Source organism: Trichomycterus rosablanca, chromosome 19, assembly GCF_030014385.1.
Source record: "Trichomycterus rosablanca isolate fTriRos1 chromosome 19, fTriRos1.hap1, whole genome shotgun sequence".
Taxonomy (NCBI): Eukaryota; Metazoa; Chordata; class Actinopteri; order Siluriformes; family Trichomycteridae; genus Trichomycterus; species Trichomycterus rosablanca.
This window is the reverse complement of record NC_086006.1, coordinates 376,106-402,500: the sequence shown is the minus strand read 5'-3', so window position 1 is coordinate 402,500 and position 26,395 is coordinate 376,106. Positions and strand designations below refer to the sequence as shown.

Here is a 26,395-nt window from a genome sequence, read left to right as displayed (position 1 = left end):
CGGTAGTGTTCGGACTGTGACGGTGTTGCTGAACTGTCCGTATCCAGCGCTGGTTCTGGCCCGAACCTGAACTTTATACTGGGAGGAGCGGGACAGGTCCGACAGAACCAGTGAGTTCTGTTTAGTGCTGATGTACTGCCACACGTCATCCTCATCCTGTACACACACACACACAGATACACACACGTACACACACACACACCATACATACACGTACACACACACACACCATACACACACACACACCATACACACACACACACACCATACATACACGTACACACACACCATACATACACGTACACACACACCATACATACACACACACACACACCATACACATACACACACCATATACACACACCATACACACACACACATCAGTCAGATATTAAATTACACAAATATAAATAAAAGTTTAGTTTATTAGCTTAGCACTGTGAGCTGTTGTTAGCTAGCTTATGCTAACCTGAAGGCTGTAGCGTAGCTGGTACTCCGTGACGCTCTTATCAGGAACTGTCCAGCTCAGCGTCACGCTGGTCTCCGACGCCTTCGTTCTCCTGATCCCTGAGACCGGGACCAGGACTGTACACACACACACACACACACACACACACACACAGTTCATGTTAACATTCTACACAAGGTTAGCTAGTTAGCTCATTAGCCGTGTTTATTTTGCAGCGTGTTTCTCACCGTAGCTGCTGGTAGTGATGTTAACGCTAGCCGAGGAGGTGTGGGTGTGGCTCACGGCGGTCACTCCGTTGATGGCGATGACGGTGAAGGTGTAGCGCGTGTGCGGCTGCAGGTTGTGGACGACCACACGCCGCGTCTTCAGCCCAGTCTGGGATGGACGGTACACGGCGCTCTCGGCACACGGCACACACTCGCTGGCGCTCATGCTAGCACCGCAGCGCACGCACTCGATAGAGTAGGAGAGATCGGAGCGGCCGCCGCGGTCCGCCGGCTCGCTCCACTCCAGCATCACCACCGTATCGTTCACCTGAGGGACCAGGTTCAGCGGCGCCGAGGGGGGTTCTGATACACACCACACACACACACACACACACACACACACACACACACCATACACACACACACACACACACACACACACAAACACACACACACACACACACACCACACACACACACACAGACACACAGGACAAAGGTCAGATGCGCTATTGCTGACTGAGACAGTAAGTAATATAACAGAAACTAGCCACTTTTCCACACAAACTTTTACATTCTGGTTTAAATTTGGGGGAGGGGTAACCAGCCCTCCACGCAGTTTGTCGGAGGGGTAAAGCCCGACCCTCAAAATAAGGTTCAAACCCCTCCTGCTGCAACGAGTAACACCCTAATCTGGCACCCCCAGTCTGGTCTTCATACAGAGGTGATTATAACCCCGCCCGTGTGTCTTTGTGTGTACGAGCATTTGTTTAAAAGGGGGCGTGTCTGTGTTTGAAAGGGGGCGTGCCTGTGTATAAAAGAGGGCGTGTCCAGACCCAGCAGGTGTGTAATTCCAGCCACACTGTCAGAGCTATTATTCCACCTCATTAAGTACAGACAGTGTTAATAACATAATCAGTGTGTGTGTGTGTGTGTGTGTGTGTGTGTGTGTGTTACTCACTGGTACACGCCGTGTCGGGGGTGTCGGTCGGCGCTCTGTAGTACCCGGGCTGACAGGAACACACCGTGGCTCCGGGTGAGTGTGTGTTACTGTTCATGGGACACACGCGACACACACTCGCCCCCGGCGATGATTTATACTGACCAGCGCCACACGCTGGAACACAGCAACACACAAGCATTAATATACGAGGTTTTATATTTAATTTAAATATTTATTATTACATTTTTGTATTTTTTTAATTAATATTAAATTTCTTATTATATTATTTATTATTAAAATGTCACATTTTTAAAATATAGTTTTATTAAATATTTGTATTCATTAAATTAAAGTTTTATATTTTTAAATTATTTTCTTTTTTTAATTAAAATGTATTTTCTACTTAATATTTTTAAATTACATTTTCGTATTTTTTAAATTAATATTTATGTTTTTTAAATACATTTCCATTTTTTATTTATATATTTGTAAATGAAATTGAGATTTTTAAATTATATTTAAATTAAAATAATAAAATTTTTTATTTAAATATTTTTGTAATTACTATTTATTTTTAAAAATTAGTTTTTGTATATTTTAAATTAATATTCCTATTTTTTATTTACATTTTTTTCATTTATGTACACAAGAGTGAGATGTTCGGTGTGTGTTGTGGATTAAACTCTAAACACAGTAAAATAAAATCGATGGGATAAATGTTGTAGTTTTGTAGATGAACTGTAAGAACCCCCCCCCCCCCCAGGGCCCCCACCGCCGGGGGGCCCCCCCAACACCCCACACATCAGCGACCCTTAGAATTCACCCCATTTAGAAACAGGAGCGGCAGATGATGCCACAACAGGAAGTGTTCAAAATTCACACACACGACTGTACTGTACTGTGTACACAGACACAATGGGTGGAGGGTGTGGTCCTCAGTTTCTCTGAGATGTTCAGAGGAACCGAGTGTGTGAGGGACAGACTGAGCGGAGCCTCGGCGGGTAATAAGGGGACGGAACGGATACGCTGAGGTGAGAGAGCCACACGACAGGATGGGCGAGACAGAGAGAGAGAGAGAGAGAGAGAGCTCTGATTGGCTGATCTGAGGGTGATCTGCAGTTACGCCCTTTGCTGGTGGATCGATGGCGCTGCACAGACACAGGGGACAATGCAGGACTCTCCGTGCGCAATACAGATCTCCATATGAACCTTGGCACAGGTGAAAAGAAGTGGTCGCTACTGCACACAACTCAGAGGGGAGTGTGTCACTCACAACCCTCCTCAGTCAGGACTTAAGGTCTGCAGCACAAGCACAATGGGGGAATCGGATATGACTAAATTGGGAGGGAAAGGCAAAATAACGGGAGACAGGAGGCGGAGCTAACGTTACTGGCACAAAGTGGGTGGAGTCAGGTGAAACCATGAAACGTTTAAGCGTTTCTACTAGAGATGGAAGCTAAGAGTGGTCGGATTGTTCTTTCTAGGCGCTCTGTAGATACGAGACGGTAACGTACACCGTACCACCGCGGCGTTCGCTCAACGTCAGTGCTACCATGGCAACCATCCACAGGCGGCGACGCTTTTGCTCTGAACGTACGTTGACGTGGTCAGTAAGTAAACGGAAGTGACGTCAGAGTTTCACAACCCAGGTGTTCCGCTGAAGAGTGGGGCAATCCAATGGATTTTGGAACACGACTAATGGGATCCACGTCTATTCATCCATAAGTGTGAGTGAGTCAGTCACTGATGAGCTGTTGTTGCTCCTAGACAGCTGACTGTGGCCGGTTTAGTGGTGTTTTGAACGTCACACTCCTCAGTACGTCACATCCCAAAGCCAGCGTTCGCCTATAAAGACATGTACATGAGTCCCTTTTTTTATGCCTGATATCAGCGTCTGTGACTGAAAAGGGCCAATGTAGAAGTTAAAGGAGTGTCCACTTACTTTTGGTCACTCATTTTTTTGTCATTCATTCTAAAGTGAATAAATGAATAAATGAGTGAGAGAGTGAGTGAGCAGCTGCTCCGATTGTGTTTAACACATGAAGAGTTAAACTGTTAAGTCATTAACAGACTGGAGTGTGTGTGTGTGTGTGTGTGTGTGTGTGTGTGGACCTGCTATTAACTTAAACACACAATCTGCTCTCAAGCCCCTGGATGACCCGTCCATTGTGTTCCAGGGTCACACACACACACACACACACACACACACACAGAGTGAACAATAAAAGTGCCGACACAAAGAAACACAAAAGAAGCTGCCAATTAGCACAACACATGCTGCCACCTGCTGCTGAGTGTGTGTGTGTGTGTGTGTGAGTGAGTGTGTGTGAGTGTGTGTGTGAGTGTGTGTGTAGGGTCAGGTTACCCATAATCCAAAGACACACCCTGACAGAAAGGGTACGGGGTTCATCTGTAAGCTTATCATTTGGTCTAACAAGAACTCCACACACACACATAAAGTTACACACACACTCACTACACACACACACACAGTGTCTGTATTATTTCTGTATAAGTAATGTTAGATAACTAACACCAAACCCCAACATTAACCCCTTAACCTAACCCCGCTGTTAACCCTAACCCTAGCCATAAAATTTAACACTAACCCTAATTCTAACATTAACTCTACTATTAACCCTAAACTTAACCCTAACACTGCTGTTACCGCTCTAACCTACAATCTAAATCTAACTCCTAACATTAATTCTAAACTAACCCCGCTGTTAACCCTAACCTTAAAATCAAAACCTAACCCTAACCCTACTGTTAACCCCAACCATACTCCTAACATTAAACCTAATATTAACCCTAAAATCTAACCCCACTGTTAACTCTAACCCCAATTCTAACCCTAAAACCTAAACTTAACTCTAACCCTAATTCTAACATTAACCCCTAACACTCTTTTAGTGTTCCAGCCTAACTAGATTCTCTATCTTACAGCCCTGATCTTACTCAGATCCTGTACCTGAATATTTCATCTAATCCTGATTTTTTTTATCGGTTACTCTATCCACACTTCCAGCTTCAATCTAACCTGATAGTTTATACTGCTGTTTTATTATGGATCTGAATTTAAATTTTAAGTCCAGTGTGGAGGTGCAAACATGTACAGACCCTAAACCTGACGAGGACCAGGTAAACCACACTGAAAAGGTATACTGACATTATTAAATTGTAATAGTTCATTCAGGAGTAATAATCTAAACCTTTTGTTTTATTCAGGTCATTTCTACTGGTGAGTTAGAGCATAGGAGGGGTAATAAAATCCCTTTCCTAAAAATAAAAAATCATCAACCCTAATTCTAATATTAACCCTAAAACCCCCACCCTAACTTTTAACCTAACCCTAACCCTAACCCTAATCTTATTTCTAACATAAACATGAAGTTTTAAATGTTTTGCCTCTGTTTAGTATGGAACAGAATTCTCTCTCTCTCCTCCTGAATCGTTTCAGGTTCTGATGTGGATTTTAGGACAGTGTGTCTGCACGAACGTTTAGGAAAACCACACACACACACACACACACGCACACACACTCACACACACACATACACACTTATACACACTCACACACACACACACACACACATACACACTTATACACACTCACACACACACACACACATACACACTTATACACACTCACACACACACACACACATACACACTTATACACACTCACACACACACACACACACACATACACACTTATACACACTCACACACACACACACACACATACACACTTATACACACTCACACACACACACACACATACACACTTATACACACTCACACACATACACACTTATACACACTCACACACACACACACACACATACACACTTATACACACTCACACACACACACACACACACACATACACACTTATACACACTCACACACACACACACACACACATACACACTTATACACACTCACACACACACACACACATACACACTTATACACACTCACACACATACACACTTATACACACTCACACACACACACATACACACTTATACACACTCACACACACACACACACACACACACACATACACACTTATACACACTCACACACACACACACACACACATACACACTTATACACACTCACACACACACACACACACATACACACTTATACACACTCACACACACACACACACATACACACTTATACACACTCACACACAGCTGGTTTGTGTTTTCTGTTAATACTGGATATTATTACACTGATGATGTGAGGACTTACGTAGATGCACACACACACACACACACACACACACACACACACACAGGAGTGTATAACACTAACAGTAGAGTTATTACACTGATGTGATAGCAGTTATATGATGTAAATAAAATAAAATGATAATCCGGGTGATTCTGATACAGTCTGGATTGTTCTGTACAGACGTCATTATTAAGTTTCTACATTTATTTCTCTCATCTATCTTTTATTGTTTTATTTCACCTTTTTCTGTACTGTTAAGAATAACATCCTCTTTATCTCATTATTATTGAACTTTTTTTTTACTGTATTTAACTATAATTTTACTGAACTGGCTGGTCTCTGTGGTTGAGCTGGACTCTTCACACCGGTCAGATGATCGAAGATTCCTGATCGTTTCTCTATCAGACTCGTACGATCGTCCTCTTCTGATCAGCACCGCTGGTGGAGCTTCATTCATGTTTCATTTAACTATTTAACTGGCGTTGCATAGAATTATTTAATTGGAGTTTAACTTAATTATTTAATAGATGTTTAATAGAATTATTATTATTTGATTAGAGTTTAACTGAAATATTTAGATAGATAAACAGATACTTTATTGATCCTGAAGGAAATTAAAGATTAATTGAAGTTTTAATTATTGAACTGATGTTTAATAGAATTATTTAATTGAGGTTTAATAGAACTATTTAATAGATGTTTAATTGATTAAATTAATGTGAATATCATCTCTGATGTTTCTATATTCTGGATTTCTCTGAAGTTTCCTTCTCGTGATGTTTTAGGAGTTTCTGTGTTTTGTTGTTGTTGTTGTTGTGTAAGCTGCTCATTAGGGGTTTTGGACCAGGATCAGTGGATCTCTGCTGTGAGAGAATGTAGAATTATAAACGTATGAACCGGTTCCTCTCTCAGTGAGGATCTCAGAGTGGAGGATCTCAGAGTGGAGGATCTCAGAGCGGAGGATCTCAGAGTGGAGGATCTCAGAGCGGAGGATCTCAGAGCGGTTCCTCCATGGTTCCTCTGTCTGTAATTAAACGCTGGATGTATTTCTGTAGGTTGTGTTTCTCTGTTTGTTTCGGTTGTTTATTTATTGTTGTTTTGTTGGTAGTTTCGGTCGGTCGGTCGGTCGGTCGGTGATGGTTTGGGGTTTTTCGGTTCCTCTCGTGTGTTTAGTCTCTGTGAGTCCGGGTTTACTGGAGCTGCTGGTGTCGGGTTACAGATGAACCCACTGGTTTCCATTTCAAACTGGTTTCCTTTCAGTCTCACATTAGTCACCGGCATCAAAAATACGTTTAACATCCGATCATTTACTCACACGAGAACTGTATCATGTGTGTGTGTGTGTGTGTGTGTGTGTGTGTATGTGTGGGTCAGTTCAGATGGACAATCGTTCCATACAGAGTCTGAAGCTCAAACGTGTTCTGAATTACTGAGGAGGAAAAAACGTCTGTAGATCCAAAACGTTCCTGTAATTCACTACAGATTTCTGGCTCCAACACCAATATATTTATCACAGAGTGTGTGTGTGTGTGTGTGTGTGTGTGTGTGTGAGTGTGTATCACAGTGTGTGTGAGTGTGTATCACAGTGTGTGTGTGGAGGAGGAATGCTTTTAACGTAATACACTAAATCAACCACATCATTGTTCAAGTACTAAAGAATCATGTGTGTGTATCAGTGTATGTCTGTACATGTGTGTGTGTGTGTGTGTGTGTGTGTGTGTGTGTGTATGTATCTGAGTGTGTATCAGTGTGTGTGCATTTGTGTGTGTATGTGTGTGTTTTAATGTGTGTGTGTGTGTGTATGTGTGTGTATTAATGTGTGTGTGTGAGTGTGTGTGTATCAATGTGTATGTGTGTATCAGTGTGTCAATGTGTGTGTGTGTGTGTGCGTGTTTTTATCAATGTGTGAGTGTGTGAGAGGTGCTGGACCCACTGCAACCCTAACCAGGACGCTGAGTAAGAAAGAGAAAGTGGGCGGAGCCACAGACAGTATAGATAAGATAACCACGCCCCCTCACCTCGACACCGCTCCGCATCCACAGGTTCGTATCCAGCCTTGCACGCACAGGAAGTAGACGGAGGCTCCACCCACCGCCCGTCCTCGCCGCACAGCATGGTGGGTGGGCGTGCGTCAGGGCCCGAGGGGGCGGAGTTCTCCACGCACACGCCCTCGGCCTGCTGCACCAGCGAATGAGGGAGGGTCTCGGGGAAGGCGGAGAAGTTGCGTACGTGGGCGGGGCACTTTTTAAAATAGACCCGCACGGCGAGCAGCGCCATGCACACGCCCTGAGCCTGGAACGCCAGGTGAATCCCACGCTTACTGACGGGGCCCACGCGCAGCGTCTTCACGTTCGACTTCCTCTCACCGCCGCGCCGCAACAGGAAGTCCGCCGCCACCGTGTCCACCTGAAACACACCGTACACAGAGCTGAGTCACATGACCTGATATCATCCAATAAGCACCAGGGACCTGCTGGAATACACTGAGTCACACTGCCCACAGTCCAGCAGGCTTTACATTAACATGGAGACTAGTGGGCAGGAAATGAGCTTCACTGTGAGGCCATGATCATGTAAAGCCTGTGTGTGTTTATATAGGTGTGTGTGTGCATTTGTGTGTGCGTAAAGGTGTGTGTGTGTGTATTTGTGTGTGTGTGTGTATTTGTGTGTGTGTATAGGTGTGTGTGTGCGTGTATAGGTGTGTGTGTGTGTGTGTGTGTGTATAGGTGTGTGTATAGGTATATGTATATGTAGGTGTGTATGTGTGCATATATATAGGTGTGTGTGTGTGTTTATGTGTGTGTATATGTGTGTGTATAGGTGTGTATATATATAGATGTGTGTGTGTGTATATAAGTGTGTGTGTATATGTAGGTGTGTATGTGTGCATATATAGGTGTGTATATATATAGGTGTGTGGGTGTACAGGTGTGTGTGTGTGTATATATAGGTGTGTGTGTATATATAGGTGTGTATATATATAGATGTGTGTGTGTGTATATAAGTGTGTGTGTATATGTAGGTGTGTATGTGTGCATATATAGGTGTGTATATATATAGGTGTGTGGGTGTACAGGTGTGTGTGTATATATATAGATGTGTGTGTGTATATATAGGTGTGTATATATATATATAGATGTGTGTGTGTGTATATAGGTGTGTATATATATATAGATGTGTGTGTGTATATATAGGTGTGTATATATATAGATGTGTGTGTATATATAGGTGTGTATATATATATAGATGTGTGTGTGTATATATAGGTGTGTATATATATAGATGTGTGTGTGTGTATATAAGTGTGTGTGTATATGTAGGTGTGTATGTGTGCATATATAGGTGTGTATATATATAGGTGTGTGGGTGTACAGGTGTGTGTGTATATATATAGATGTGTGTGTGTATATATAGGTGTGTATATATATAGATGTGTGTGTGTGTATATAGGTGTGTATATATATATAGATGTGTGTGTGTATATATAGGTGTGTATATATATAGATGTGTGTGTGTATATATAGGTGTGTATATATATAGATGTGTGTGTGTGTGTATATAAGTGTGTGTGTATATGTAGGTGTGTATGTGTGCATATATAGGTGTGTATATATATAGATGTGTGTGTGTGTATATAGGTGTGTGTATATATATAGATGTGTGTGTGTATATATAGGTGTGTATATATATAGATGTGTGTGTGTATATATAGGTGTGTATATATATAGATGTGTGTGTGTGTATATAAGTGTGTGTGTATATGTAGGTGTGTATGTGTGCATATATAGGTGTGTATATATATAGGTGTGTGGGTGTACAGGTGTGTGTGTGTGTATATATAGGTGTGTGTGTATATATAGGTGTGTATATATAGATGTGTGTGTGTATATAAGTGTGTGTGTATATGTAGGTGTGTATGTGTGCATATATAGGTGTGTATATATATAGGTGTGTGGGTGTACAGGTGTGTGTATATATATAGATGTGTGTGTGTATATATAGGTGTGTATATATATAGATGTGTGTGTGTGTATATAGGTGTGTATATATATAGATGTGTGTGTGTATATATAGGTGTGTATATTTATAGATGTGTGTGTATATATAGGTGTGTATATATATAGATGTGTGTGTGTATATAAGTGTGTGTGTATATGTAGGTGTGTATGTGTGCATATATAGGTGTGTATATATATAGGTGTGTGGGTGTACAGGTGTGTGTGTGTGTATATACAGGGGTTGGACAAAATAACTGAAACACCTGGTTTTAGACCACAATAATTTATTAGTATGGTGTAGGGCCTCCTTTTGCGGCCAATACAGCGTCAATTCGTCTTGGAAATGACATATACAAGTCCTGCACAGTGGTCAGAGGGATTTTAAGCCATTCTTCTTGCAGGATAGTGGCCAGGTCACTACGTGATGCTGGTGGAGGAAAACGTTTCCTGACTCGCTTCTCCAAAACACCCCAAAGTGGCTCAATAATATTTAGATCTGGTGACTGTGCAGGCCATGGGAGATGTTCAACTTCACTTTCATGTTCATCAAACCAATCTTTCACCAGTCTTGCTGTGTGTATTGGTGCATTGTCATCCTGATACACGGCACCGCCATTGGATGCACATGGTCCTCCAGAATGGTTCGGTAGTCCTCGGCAGTGACGCGCCCATCTAGCACAAGTATTGGGCCGAGGGAATGCCATGATATGGCAGCCCAAACCATCACTGATCCACCCCCATGCTTCACTCTGGGCATGCAACAGTCTGGGTGGTACGCTTCTTTGGGGCTTCTCCACACCGTAACTCTCCCGGATGTGGGGAAAACAGTAAAGGTGGACTCATCAGAGAACAATACATGTTTCACATTGTCCACAGCCCAAGATTTGCGCTCCTCGCACCATTGAAACCGACGTTTGGCATCGGCACGTGTGACCAAAGGTTTGGCTATAGCAGCCCGGCCGTGTATATTGACCCTGTGGAGCTCCCGACGGACAGTTCTGGTGGAAACAGGAGAGTTGAGGTGCACATTTAATTCTGCCGTGATTTGGGCAGTCGTGGTTTTATGTTTTTTGGATACAATCCGGGTTAGCACCCGAACATCCCTTTCAGACAGCTTCCTCTTGCGTCCACAGTTAATCCTGTCGGATGTGGTTTGTCCTTCTTGGTGGTATGCTGACATTACCCTGGATACCGTGGCTCTTGATACATCACAAAGACTTGCTGTCTTGGTCACAGATGCGCCAGCAAGACGTGCACCAACAATTTGTCCTCTTTTGAACTCTGGTATGTCACCCATAATGTTGTGTGCATTGCAATATTTTGAGCAAAACTGTGCTCTTACCCTGCTAATTGAACCTTCACACTCTGCTCTTACTGGTGCAATGTGCAATTAATGAAGATTGGCCACCAGACTGGTCCAATTTAGCCATGAAACCTCCCACACTAAAATGACAGGTGTTTCAGTTATTTTGTCCAACCCCTGTAGATGTGTGTGTGTATATATAGGTGTGTATATATATAGATGTGTGTGTGTATATATAGGTGTGTATATATATAGATGTGTGTGTGTATATATAGGTGTGTATATATATATAGATGTGTGTGTGTATATATAGGTGTGTATATATATAGATGTGTGTGTGTGTATATATAGGTGTGTATATATAGGTGTGTGTCGGTGTATATATAGGTGTGTATATATATATAGATGTGTGTGTGTATATATAGGTGTGTATATATATAGATGTGTGTGTGTATATATAGGTGTGTATATATATAGATGTGTGTGTGTATATATAGGTGTGTATACATATAGGTGTGTGTCGGTGTATATATAGGTGTGTATATATAGGTGTGTGTCGGTGTATATATAGGTGTGTATATACAGTATATAGATGTGTGTGTGTATATATAGGTGTGTATATATATAGATGTGTGTGTATATATATAGGTGTGTATATATATAGATGTGTGTGTGTATATATAGGTGTGTATATATATATAGATGTGTGTGTGTATATATAGGTGTGTATATATATAGATGTGTGTGTGTGTATATATAGGTGTGTATATATATAGATGTGTGTGTGTATATATGTGTGTATACATATACAGTGCTCAGCATAAATGAGTACACCCCAACAGATTTGTCAGAAAACCTTTAGTTTCTTTACAGAATCAACATTTTCTATGGGGTACTATACTACAGAATACTCCTACAAATGTGGGCCATTGATTGCAAACAAGATTTGTTCATTTGTACACACAAAAAAGTTATTTTCTCAACAAATTCATTCAAGACCATGTTGCAAAAATGAGTACACCCCAATGAAAGTCTTAGGAGTTTAGACTACAAAATTCTAATTAACACGAATTTAACCACATGTGAGTCTAATTATTCATTAAACAGGTGTCCAGCAGACAGTTGACAGTTAAAAGGGCATTACTTAACAAAGAAAACCCCATCCCATTTCATGCTGTCAGCAGTGGCACCACATGGAAGAGAAATGTCACAAGACCTGAGAAAGAAAATTGTTTCTTTACACAAGAAAGGTGAAGGCTACAAGAAGATCGGCAAAGCTTTACTGATCAGTCAGAATACTGTAGCAAAAGTGATACAAAAATTTAACAAAGATGGAACTGCAACCATCTTACAGAGACGTCCAGGCCATCCACGGATGTTAACACCCAAACAGGAGCGTCTTCTGATGAGAAGTGTTGAAGAAAATCGGCATGCAAGTTCACTGCAGTTAGCTAAAGAGGTAAAAAGCCAAACTGGGGTGACTTTTTCCCGTGACACAGTACAGCGTACACTGCAGAAGAATGGCATGCATGGGTATCATCCACGAAGGAAGCCTCTCCTGAAGCCCATGCACAAAAAAGCCCGCCTAGAATTTGCCAGGGCCCATGCTGAAAAAGATGAAGACTACTGGGACTCTATACTCTGGAGTGATGAGACCAAGATAAATGTTTTTGGAACTGATGGCTTCCAAACTGTATGGCGTCGCAAAGGTGAGGAGTACAAAGAAGAATGCATGGTGCCTACAGTGAAACATGGTGGTGGCAGTGTCCTTATGTGGGGCTGCATGAGTGCTGCTGGTGTTGGGGAGCTGCATTTCATCGATGGTATCATGAATTCACAGATGTGCTGCTCTATATTGAAGGACAAGATGCTACCATCACTTCATGCCCTTGGTTGTCATGCACTTTTCCAACATGACAATGATCCAAAACACACATCTAAGGCCACTGTTGCATTTCTGAAGAAGAACAGGGTGTAAGTGAATCAGTATGTCTCCTGATCTGAACCCAATCGAACACCTACGGGGAATTCTGAAGACACAGGTTGAGCATCACTCTCCATCCAGCATCCAGGCTCTAAAAGAGGTCGTTCTTGAAGAATTGAAAAAGATAGACGTTGCAATTTGTCGCCAACTTGTTCATTCCATGATTAGAAGACTTAATGCTGTCCATAAAAATCATAGTGGTCATATAAAATACTAGATGTAGTACTTTTTGATGTGGGGTGTATTCATTTTTGCATCAACTCATTTGAGTAAAACTGAATATTTTGTAATCTAAGTTATATTTTTAACCTTACTTTTATGTTATGGGTTAAAGAAATGTTCTATGAAACTCAGTCTTGTCAAAATTTAGAAAATTGTTCCTGTGTTCAGTGAGATATTGATTAAAATCTTACTTTTCAAAGGGGGTGTACTCATTTATGCTGAGCACTGTAGGTGTGTGTCGGTGTATATATAGGTGTGTATATATATAGATGTGTGTGTGTATATATAGGTGTATATATATATAGATGTGTGTGTGTGTATATATAGGTGTGTATATATATAGGTGTGTGTCGGTGTATATATAGGTGTGTATATATATAGGTGTGTGTCGGTGTATATATAGGTGTGTATATATATAGATGTGTGTGTAGGTGTGTACAGGTGTGTGTGTGTACCTTGGTATACGAACTCTCCGCCCACACAGGAAGTGATGCGCTGGCCATGTCCTCGTCGCTCTGGTAGTAGAAGACGTTGAAGGTCTCTTTGCAGGTGTGTGTGTGTGTGTACGTGTGCAGTGAGCCGCACTCCAGCACCGTGAAGCGGATCTCCACGTAGAGCTGAGAGGCTCCGCCCGCCGGGATCAGACGCGTCCTCAGCCAATGAGACGCCGAGCCGTCGTCCGGGCAGATCTGAAACGTCCTGACGCTGTTCCCGTCATCGTCCAGCCCGCTCAGCTCGTCCCACTGTGGGGGGTCACAGAGACACGGCGTTATATACGCTGGTGCATGGTGTGTGTGAGTGTGTGTGTGGGTGTGTGTACGTACCTCAGGGTTAGCGCTGGGGTGGATGGTCCATCTGAGATCAGACGTTTCAGACTTGGTGTTCATCACCACCTCTACAAAACATCAAACACAACCTCTGTTAGAAACATCAGACTCTGGAGTGTGTCTGTGGGGATCTGTGCTCACCCAGACAAAACAGTACTGGCCACGGTCCTACAGCTGTAGGGTGGGGTTGAGGTCAGTGAGTGGAGCTGAACTGGGTAAGGGCACATACTTTTGGTCATGTGCTGCATCGTGTGTGTGTGTGTAGAACAATCCTGACATTAACACACACACACACACACACACACACATGCTGATGTACACACACACTCAAATACACAGATACACACTCACACACACTGATACACACACTCACACACAATGATGTACACTCACAGGTGCACATACACACACTCACACACACACACACATAGTGATTAACACAGAGATATACTCTATCGCTCTCATACACACACACACACACACACACACACACACACACACAGATATAGATATAGTGAGCGCTGGCCGTGTTCCTGGTCATTCCCGAGCGGCCATGAAGCAGAACAGCAAAATTACAGTTTAGATTCGTAGATACACACACACACACACTCTCTCTCTCACACACACACACTAACCTACACACACACTCTCTCTCTCTCACACACACACACTAACCTACACACACAAACACACACTTACACGCACACAGCTCTAATCATCGGTCTGGTTAATTACAGAGGACGGGAGGCATCAAGTGCGCGTGTGTGTGTGTGTGTGTGTGTTAATTGTTGTGTGTGTGTGTGTGTGTGTGTGTGTGTGTGTGTGTGTGTGTGTTCCAGAGGAAATGGGGATCTGACAGAGCGTGACGGGACACGAATTCCAGCCGAGATTCGGGCACATGACCTTCCTCACCAGAAGCATGGTCTCTCTCACACACACACACACACACACACACACTGTTTTTATCTGAATGTGATCTTCATAACTCATCGGTCCCAGAGCTCTCAAGCATCAGTCACGAAGCACCCACATAAACACACACATAAACACACACACACACACACACACACCTGCATTAAGTTTAGTCTGGTGAAGGGAATTATGGGATTGCCCGCTTGGAGAAAAACACACACAACACAAAGCGCCTCACGTCGGTTTAAAGTAAAAACACACACAGGAGATTTCCTCACAGAACACACACCGTGATTCAGCCCGACTCCACCAAAACCTCCAACTGAACACCACAGCGCTCACCTCACGAGGGCGTGGCCCGGGCGTGGCTCTGGCGGGTGTACCGCTCGGTATCATCCCGTCCGTTAGAGAGCACGCCAGCATCCTGACAGACAGAACTAACACACCAGCAGCACCTCTGCAAATGAGCCGCAGGGTGTCTGTGGGAATTTGTGCCCACTCACTCAAAATCATCTGACTTACAATCAAAGTTCCGATGCATCCCGGTGGTGATCTGTAGGATTAAATTCTTAGAGGGCGTCCACATACTTTTGGCCACATAATGAGTGAGAGTGAGAGGATTAAATTAGAACAGAGAATCTCAGCTACACACACACACTGATACACACACACACACACACACACACACTGATACACACACACACACACTGATACTAACACTAAAACACACACTGATACACACACACACACTGACACACACACACTGATACACACACACTGATACACACACTGATACACACACACACACACACTGACACACACTGATACTAACACTAAAACACACACTGACACACACACACAATGATACACACACACTGATACACACACACTGATACACACACTGATACTAACACTAAAACCCACACTGATACACACACACACTGATACACACACTGATACACACACACTGATACTAACACTAAAACACACACTGACACACACACACTAATACACACACACTAACACACTCATATACACTAACACACACACACACACACACACACACACTAACACTAATACACACACATTAATACACACACACTAATATATACACAAACACACATTAACACACACACACACACACACACACATATACAGTGGGGTGAAAAAGTATTTAGTCAGCCACTGATTGTGCAGGTTCTCCTACTTAGAAAGATGAGAGAGGTCTGTAATTTTCATCATAGCTACACTTCAACTATGAGAGACAAAATGAGAAAAACAAATCCAGGAAATCACATTGTAGCATTTTAAAAGAATTTATTTGTAAATTATGGTGGAAAATAAGTATTTGGTCAATAACAAACAAGCAAGATTTCTGGCTCTCACAGACCTGTAACTTCTTCTTTAAGAAGCTCTTCTGTCCTCCACTCGTTACCTGTATTAATGGCACCTGTTTGACCTCGTTATCTGTATAAAAGACACCTGTCCACAGCCTCAAACAGTCAGACTCCAAACTCAACCATGGCCAAGACCAAAGAGCTGTCGAAGGACACCAGGAAGAAAATTGTAGACCTGCACCAGGCTGGGAAGAGTGAATCTACAATAGGCAAGCAGGTTGGTGTGAATAAATCAACTGTGGGAGCAATTGTAAGAAAATGGAAGACATACAAGACCATTGATAATCTCCCTTGGGGTCAAGATCTCATCCCGTGGGGTCAAAATGATCATGAGAATGGTGAGCAAAAATCCCAGAACTACACGGAGGGACCTGATGAATGACCTGCAGAGAGCTGGGACCAAAGTAACAAAGGCTACCATCAGTAACACACTACGCCGAGAGGGACTCAAATCCTGCAGTGCCAGGCGTGTCCCCCTGCTTAAGCCAGTACATGTCCAGGCCCGTCTGAAGTTTGCCAGAGAGCATATGGATGATCCAGAAGAGGATTGGGAGAATATCATGTGGTCAGATGAAACCAAAATGGAACTTTTTGGTAAAAACTCAACTCGTCGTGTTTGGAGGAAGAAGAAGAACCCAAGAACATCATACCTACTGTGAAGCATGGGGGTGGAAACATCACTTCTAGCATGACAATGATCCCAAACACACCGCTCGGGCAACGAAGGAGTGGCTCCGTAAAAAGCATTTCAAGGTCCTGGAGTGGCCTAGCCAGTCTCCAGACCTCAACCCCATAGAAAATTTGTGGAGTCCGTGTTGCCCAGCGACAGCCCCAAAACATCACTGCTCTAGAGGAGATCTGCATGGAGGAATGGGCCAAAATAGCAGCTACAGTGTGTGCAAACCTGGTGAAGACTTACAGGAAACGATTCACCTCTGTCATTGCCAACAAAGGTCATGTTACAAAGTATTGAGTTGAACTTTTGTTATTGACCAAATACTTATTTTCCACAATAATTTACAAATAAATTCTTTAAAAATCCTACAATGTGATTTCCTGGATTTTTTTTTCTCATTTTGTCTCTCATAGTTGAAGTGTAGCTATGATGAAAATTACAGACCTCTCTCATCTTTCTAAGTAGGAGAACCTGCACAATCCGTGGCTGACTAAATACTTTTTGGCCCCACTGTATATTTACACGCACACACTAACACGCTGATAGAACAGGTTCCTGCTCAGGGGTCCTACAGCAGCAGTGGTGTGGTGATGGTGTTGCTGAAGCTCTGAACCCTCAGATGAGCAGGTTCAGACCCTCATGGTGGAGATGAAGATCTGAGAGCACAGTGAGCTCCATCAGCCTGACTGGGGCTCCACCCATCATCCTGAGATTTGAAAACCAAATCATTTCTCTTCCTCGTGCAGGATGGACCACGCCCGAGTCCAGAGCGGACTGCAGGGTGCATGACTGAGAGGATGAGAGGGTGAGATCTGTCTGACTGAGTTTCACTAAAGCATAAGGTACCAGTTTGATTTTGTTCATGACCTTGGAGAAGTGACCGCTGTTCCACGTAGTCCATATAAACCTGCCATAAATATACGGACACGACAAAATCAGACACGAGGGAACGAATCTGACTGGCCAAGACGCATGAGTCCCAATAATTACGGAAATCATTAATCCCCCAAACTGCCTTACAGTGTAGGCACCTCACTTGAGTGTGTGTGTGTGTGTGTGTGTGTGTGTGTGTGTGAGACCGTGTTATTGGTACCATATTTATTAGGACAGGAGTTAATGAGTGTCCACCCCGCATATCCGTCTCTCACCCAGTGTGTCAGCTTTTGTTTTCATTCGGTCACATGGTACTGATTTTCACGACGGACGAATCACACACACACACACACACACACACACACACACACACACACACACACACACACTGCAGCAAAAACTGCTGTGTGTAAAAGTTTTTGCCTTCGCTGATTATCTCGGTTATTAAAACAGATTTTGGGAGTTTTGATGTTGGCTCGGTTCACCACCTGATCGTGTGTCTGATCTAGAACTTAAAACCTTCTGATGTTCTTAGATGCTCTGACGTTCTAATCAGCACCAAAAAGCTTTTTAAGAACCAAAGAACTTCTGATGAGCATGTACTAGTGCTGTGAGGACGGAACGTTTGAGACAAAATTCTGTCTTGTGAGGACATTTTATCTGTTGTTAACAGAGTAGCATCAGTGTGTGAACAGGACGCTAGATCCACACACACACACACACACACACACACACACACACACACAGCGGTTTAAAAGCCTTTGAAGTTCTCACAAGTCTGGATTCACTTTTGTACTTTTGTTCTTTTGTTGGATGTTAAATTTGTGCGTCGTGTTTAACATCATAAACGTCTGTTTGAATCACGGATTCTCTCAGACTGAGATCAGCTTCAGCCGGACCGGAGACTCGGCTCACGGGCGGGGCGCTCGGAACCCGTCTGAAGCAGGACCGGGGGCTTCCGCGGCTAAACCGAAACACCAGGGTCTGGATTCCAGACGAGAAAAAAAAACATAAAGGATTTTAACCAAGGCGTACTTTAATTATTCAAACACACACACACACACACACACACACACATAGTGCTTACACTGCGACCCTGTCCCGTGTCCGGATGTCCGGTGTCCCGTGTGTGTGTGTGTGTGTGTGCAGCTCAGTTTGGTCCTGAATTTAATCTTTTTTTGACCTTTTAGTTCCTGCTCACAAATGTAAACATGGAACCGTAAGTTCAGGGTTCAGGGTTTAATATTCCACGCAGGAGAACCGTTCTGCTTCACCAGGGTTCCACACCCACACCAAAACACAACGATCAGCAGGAGAACTATCACTTTACAACCGATTATTTTACACTGAGCTCAGACTGATCTGACTCACAATAACACACAAACCCTGAATCAGAAAGTGTTGGGACGGTACAACAAACTAAAATAAATGCAGTTTTTTACGTTTCCTTTCATTTTTATTTACCTGCAGGCAGGATGAACCTGCTGAAATCACCGGTCTGAAGTCACATCATCATCATCATTATTATTATTATTTTAGTTTTTCTTGTTATTTGCCCAAATTGCCCCCGTCCCAACTTTCTTTGGAACGTATTTCAGGTCTGAAATGCATGAATGGATGTTTATTAATAAATGAAATGAAGTTGAGCAGATAAAAGATGAAATATCTCAGGTTCATCCTGTCTGACATCAAATGAAAGTCAAAATCAATTGAAAAAACTGCATTTTAAAATTAAAATAGAAAAAATTTAAATCTGAACTATCTCTGATTATTTCTACTCTTTTATATATTTTTTTAATTTTATTATTTAATTGTATTTTTTTTACAATAATAGTTACATAGTCAATATATTGTATTTACTTATTTTTTTTTTTTTTTTTTTTTTTTATTTATTTATTTTTTTTTTATTTATGTATTTTATTTAATTTATTTATATTATTTTATTTTTATTTTATTTATGTATTTAATTATTTTATTCTGCTCTATTTACTCTGTCCTGGAGCTGCTGTAACACTTGAATTTCCCCCATGTGGATCAATAAAGGATCCTCAATCTAATCTTAAAATGTTCGGTTTAAGAGAGATATGCAGTGATCGGAAGGTTGCTGGTTCAAACCCCACTAATGCCAAGTTGCCAATCATCATCAGCTCGGGGTCGTGATGGCAACAGGGCAAACACAGGAATCCCGGCTCCTCCGGTGGAATCTCCCGGTGTTCACAGTCCAGTCCGGGAGATTGAACCCCTCCAGCAGGTCCTGGTTATACCCCGGGGGGTGGTGCTGATGTTTGGGGGGGGGGGGGTGTTTCCTCCCCGCTGCCGTTTCCACTCCAGTGTTAGAAGTGTATTCATCAGGACTGAAGGTGTGTTGGGTTAAAGCCCGAGGTGATCATTGTGAGGTAATAACACAGTAATCAGTGAGTAAAACGTAATATAATGATCATTTTTAGCGCCGCGTCTCTCATGGTCGTTTATAACCGGCCGAACTGAAGCTAAACTGAGCAGCGTGTTAATAACACGAGCAGGAACACAACAGCTCATTGTCCCCTCAGCAGAACTCACACTAATACATCACGAACGTCTCGCTGAAGCTTCTGGGCCTCCAAGAATTTCCTGTCGGGACGTTTCAGGATCGTTTCTCCGTTTAATCAAATCTGTGAACTTCTCACCCCGTCTGATACCAAATTATAAACCAACACCAGCACCCGCTTCAGAGCTTTAGAGGTCCAGAGATCCAGTCCACACACCAACCGAACTAAAACATCTACCAACCTTCTACCAACCTTCTGAGAACCTACTGATAATCTTCTACCAACCTACTGAGGATCTACTGAAGACCAACTGAGGACCTACTGAAGACAAACTGAGAACCTTTTGAGAACCTTCTGAGGACCTACTAAAACATTCTGAGAACCTACTGAGGACCTGGACCCAGCTCCAGACAGAAACACTCAAAAAAAGCACCTGATGTCCTTCACTGATGGATCTGTGACTGTGGCTAAATGTTCAGAGACCCTGAATAATCCAAGTGATCCACGTCAAAACACCAAGTACAGAAACGAAACTCGGGAGAGAAAAACCTGTCTATATATATAGTGTAATATTTAATGATAATTAAAATTGTATAACATTTTATACTATATACATACCTAAAATTCTATATAACACTGATAAATATATAAGTATAAATGTGTGTATAAAAAATTCTGTATAACATATATACTTAGAAACCTGTATTACTTTAATAACATTTATAATATTTATTTGTATATAATAATCATGTATAATAAAGTAATAAATGCATATATATATATATATATATATATATATATATTATGTTCAGCGGTAGCCTAGTGGGTGGAGCTTCAGGCATCAATCAGATCATGGGTTGAAATCCACTGTTGGGCCCTTGAGCAAGGCCCTTTACCCTGTCGGCTCCATGGACACCGTACAATGTCTGACCCTAAAGATACTGACAGTAAATATTTATATGAGATCTTAATGATATGTAATATTTATTTCTGTTCTGGAGTTAAATCCTCGTCCTGACCGGTGAAGAAGAGGCGTCACATGACCAGCAGCAGCCGTGGCGGATCATGGTGGATGGGGGTTTGGTTTGGGGAGTCTCGGCGGGAGGAATCTGTTGGCCGGACGCGGCGTCTGTCCGCATCACAGACGTCTCATCAGACGGAGCGTAAATCCAGCGGCATTTGTTTTGGAGGAATCAGAAAGAGCCGCCGCTGCTCCGGTTCCTGCAGGGAGGTTCGATAAACACGGGGGCGGGGGGGACTGGAACCGCCGTCACGGCCGGACACGCCACGGGTCAAAGCGGGGTCCCGAGGGACGGTCAGGAGTATGTTGATATGACTTTAACATTGTGGCAACAGTTTAGGGAAGTCCCCTCTCTCTCTAAGGACATGGTTTGTGTATAAAAGAGCTCCAACACTTTTGGGATGAATCGCACTAGGACCGTGAGCCAGGTCTTCTCTTCACTTCTCCTCCAACATCAGCAGCACAAGAAACTCAAACATTCCCCAAACCGCCGCTCCACACACGGTTACCCCGTCACCCCCCGCGGTCCGGTCATCAGCACCACGACCCGAGCGCTGGATTATTTTGGACGGACCTGAAAGAGCGCCGCACGCCCCCCTCAGCTCGCCCCCCTCAGCTCCAGAGGCACGCCAGACAGAAACCAACAACCTGGAACCTCTGCTCCGGCGGAATGTGGAATGAGACGGAGCCCAAAAACAACCCGAGAGCCGGAGTGTGACGGTGAGGTCTGGAGGAAACAACCGCCGGGGATCTCAGCGTCTGAACGAAGGCTCCGAGGGGGGCGGCGGGGGGAGGACGAGTCCGAAATACCATCAGAACATCAGAGCAGATGTTCTCGACCCGCTGCCCCCGGGCGGCACAGGGTGCGCGCCTGAATACAGCTGTTTCATACAGGTGTGCAGTCTGTAAAACGCTTCAGAGGACGGAGACGCACAAACAAACAAGATGTTAAATAAAACATGTGAGATCAGGGCGTCATGTGGGCACATCGGGCTTTGGGGGGGGGGGGACTGATTTAGAACCACGGTTCTTCTCTTTTAGGTTCTCGGTTCCCACCTTAATGTTTTTTTAGAGTGAAACCCTACAGTTCTAAACATAATTTGGGAGCTTCTTTAGGGTGTCAATCATTAACACTTGCATCAAAAGAATCATATGGCACTATAGAAGAGGACACGGTTAAGGGCCTTACTCAAGGGCCCAACAGTGGCTGCATGGCAGAGCCTGGATTTGAACCCAAAATCTTCTGATTGATGCCCACTAGACTCCCACTGTCCCGTGTGTTAATGTATTTAGATTTACATGAGTGTTTCTGATTTGAATATTTTATTAAATCCTGACGTCCTCACACGTGCATAAATATACGGACAGCACGTCGCTCGCGTGTGTTTTTATAGCCGAAATCACTTTTTCTGATTATATACACGATTCCCCTTTCAGTGCTCGTACTTCTGTGTGAGCCGCAACCCCAGAACCACCCGGTCCAAAAAGTCCGAGTTATTGTAAACACGAGCAGCATCAAACCCCGATGTGATTCATGAGCAAAGAATGAAATCATTACCAGGAGAAAAGAAGCAGAAATAAAGTCTCATCAAATACAACCAGGTCCAGTTAAAAACCAGGGGGGAGGGGTGTCAAAATAATGTGGACACACTTTAATAGTTACAGGTAAAATTGATGGAGGCTAAATAGAATTATAGCAGCAGTGTGTAGGATGATGATGATGATGTTAAAGGGTGACGTATAATCATCCCTTCATGTCCATTCAAGCTGGTTCAAGCTCCACCACTGCCAGGTTGCTACTGTTGGGCCCTTGAGCAAGGCCCTTAACCCTCAATTCCTTAGACAGTATACTGTCACAGTACTGTAAGTCAGTTTGGATAAAATCGTCCACTCAATTCTGTAAATGTAAACGTAAACGTTAATGTGTTGTTTTCTGACCCTCTCTGTATATTAGGACTGGAGCTTAGTACGCAGAGCTTTGGGCTATGAATCAAAAGGTTGTGGGTTTGAATCCCGGCTCACACAGACACCGTTAGGCTCTCTCAGCTCAAAGACGACCCTGCGCTCTGACCCCGACTTCCAGAAAATGTAACTGTACTGAACACGTGTGAAGACGTATATATGACATATAACAGCGCGAGTCAGAAATAAATGGACGTCTGTAGTTTTGCTCATTACTAGTAAATGCTGATGAACTCTTTTACTGTTGAATTCAGAATTAAACTGATTAAACAAAGTCAGTATTGTAATAGTATTATATTATATTATAATTATATAATTATATAACCCACCACACCTGAAGTGTGTAGCTACGATACCTCATGAATTGATTATTTTTTACATTATATATTATTTTCATATTAAGTGTGAATGATAAAATCTTTATTTAGGACCAAATTCAACATCGATTATCTGATTTTAAGATTCAAGATTAAGATTCAAGTTACAGACGACATTCATGTGAAAGAATTTTTATCATTAATCAACATTTGCCCAAAAATATGAGCAAAAGTACAAACGCCTGTTTTTGACAGTGTGTGTGTTTGTGTGTACAGCATATCTATCTATCTATATATTATTATTATTATTTTAAATGTTGCTTAATCTACACTTTTATCAAGTTGTGCTTTTTATATTTCGTCTAAATTAGCAGATAAATGAAACTATAATAAAACATGATCAGTGTGAATAAAAACATTATAAATCTTTTCTTGTTTGTATCTGTTAGAATTGTTTTATAATCTTTTGGTTCAGGAACCTAAAGGTCCGGAATAAGAACCATCTGTTAAGGTGGATCTAACAGAATAAAAGCTGTTTAAACTAATTTCAATAATAAATGTATTGTTCAGGCACTGAGAGCTTGATCAGGATCATCCAGATCAGCTTCTCCCTCCTGGAGGTGGATTTTCTTTAGAAGAGAGAATCCTTCACACCCGAGACTGTAGGATTATTATAACTGTGGTGTATTTTATATATACTGGTGTTATATTTGATGTATTTTATATATACTGGTGTTATATTTGATGTATTTTATATATATTGTTGTTATATATGATGTATTTATATTGTTGTTATATTTGATGTATCTGAGCTGTGCTGTGATTTTGTGGACGTTGTTAAATGTTATAACTTTTATTCCAGGCTGTAAAACTAAACTAGTTCCTCTTTAGGGAAAATAAAATAAACTAAACACTAAAATCCTGAGAATGTTTTCTTATTATTATTGTGATAATTGTGATTGTGATTTTTATTATTATATTATTATTTATATAAAGCTCTATCTAGTACAGATCCTCCTGACACAGAATTCAGATTCCTACAGACGGGACGGGGTTTAAAATTTAGCTGTAAATAATCAACCGAGCAACAAAAACATTAACATTTATTTATTATAGATGATTATTATTATTTTACTAAGCTTTTTATTATCCCACATGCAGCAGCAGCAGGAGAAACAGAATCTAGAAAATCAGCACAGATTTAATTTTTGGGTTTTTTATTTTTATAATTACAAAGTTAAAGTAACCTTAAAATAATAAAAATGTTTGATTTCTATTTAAAATTTCACCTCCAAGTGCACAAACTGAGCCGTAATAAAAGCCACCAGCTTTGTGACTTTATTTTTTCCTAAAGTTTAAAGTCTATTTATTGTTGGTGAAAAGCATCACGTGGTTTGTTAAAATGTAACGTATTAAAAGTTTAATAAACAACAAAACCAGCAACGTTTCGCCTTTCTGTTAAAACTGGTGTCATTTAGCATCTAAAAACTCCAAGAATCGGTCCATCAGACCTCGAAGGAAACTTTTTTCCCCTCCCAAACTCCCCAGAATAAAGTGGACAGCAGCACTTCTTACCCTCCTCAGCAGTACACGGGCTCCGGAGTCCGGACCAAACCAAGAAAAGCGCAACACACAGCGTGCGGCACCACTCCATCTCCTCAGCTCTTCTAATCTCCAAACGATCAATCCGCTTCACACCGAGAGGCTCTGAGCTTCATGGAACCATCAAGAAGTTTCACTCAGCCGAGCAGAAGATCTCCGACACCAACCAACCAAGCTCCTACATCCACAAAACCACCAAAAACAACCTGAACAACCCGCGTCCTCAAACTTCTGACACTGGTACTGAGGTGTTCTGATGATTCCCAGTTCCAGGTCCCAGTCTGCAGCTTCTCCTCTCTTGTTTTTTCCTTCTTTGGTTCGGGAGAGTCACGCAGCAGCAGCCTGATGTTCCTCCTGCAAAAACACCCCTTATCCAACAAACTGGATCTTCTACACGGCTCCGGACACACTGCGGCCTCCAGGCCTGCACACGCTGGGCTGAACGGACTGATATAAACGTGTGGAGCTGCAGAACTTTAGGACTCTCGGAGCTCCAGACGCACAAAAGGTTTCTGCGCTCCAGGTCCCCGACACCGTCTCCCAAACCACGCCCACTCCACCACAGGGACACGCCCACTGTGCTCTGATTGGCTGGATTCTGCATGAATAAAGATGAAAGAGACCGAAAGTTTCGCTCGAAACGTTTTCAGCCGAATTCTTTTACCAGCCAAAAGTATGTGGACACCCGGCAAACCCCCTCAAACCCACGCGTGTAAATACAGAGAACCCCCCCACCCCACCCCACAGCTTTCAGATCAGTTTACAGTCCAGACTCCACAGTTCTGGGAAAACTTCCCACAGGAATTTGGAATGCATCTGTTTGGATTTGTGCCCAAAACAAACGTGGACAGAAAGGCCTGACATGCAGCATTGTTCTGATTCATCCCATTAACTCAAACATATGAGTT

At 42.4% G+C, this 26,395-nt stretch overlaps 1 protein-coding gene across 1 annotated transcript in view; it reads right to left on the bottom strand.

The window, feature by feature from the left end:
* ephb4b (eph receptor B4b) overlaps positions 1-25,850 on the bottom strand; it is a 40,863-nt gene extending 15,013 nt beyond the window's left edge. The window contains exons 1-8 of the mRNA XM_063015420.1: positions 25,461-25,850; positions 14,197-14,267; positions 13,828-14,115; positions 7,884-8,271; positions 1,636-1,791; positions 697-1,038; positions 470-585; positions 1-156 (exon numbers count right to left, since the gene is read on the bottom strand). The exon at positions 1-156 is cut by the window's left edge and continues 4 nt beyond it. Coding sequence (XP_062871490.1) covers positions 1-156; positions 470-585; positions 697-1,038; positions 1,636-1,791; positions 7,884-8,271; positions 13,828-14,115; positions 14,197-14,267; positions 25,461-25,539 — 1,596 coding nt within the window. The 5' untranslated portion in view covers positions 25,540-25,850. The remainder of the gene's footprint in view (positions 157-469; positions 586-696; positions 1,039-1,635; positions 1,792-7,883; positions 8,272-13,827; positions 14,116-14,196; positions 14,268-25,460) is intronic.
* Between the last annotated feature and the right edge of the window lie 545 nt (positions 25,851-26,395).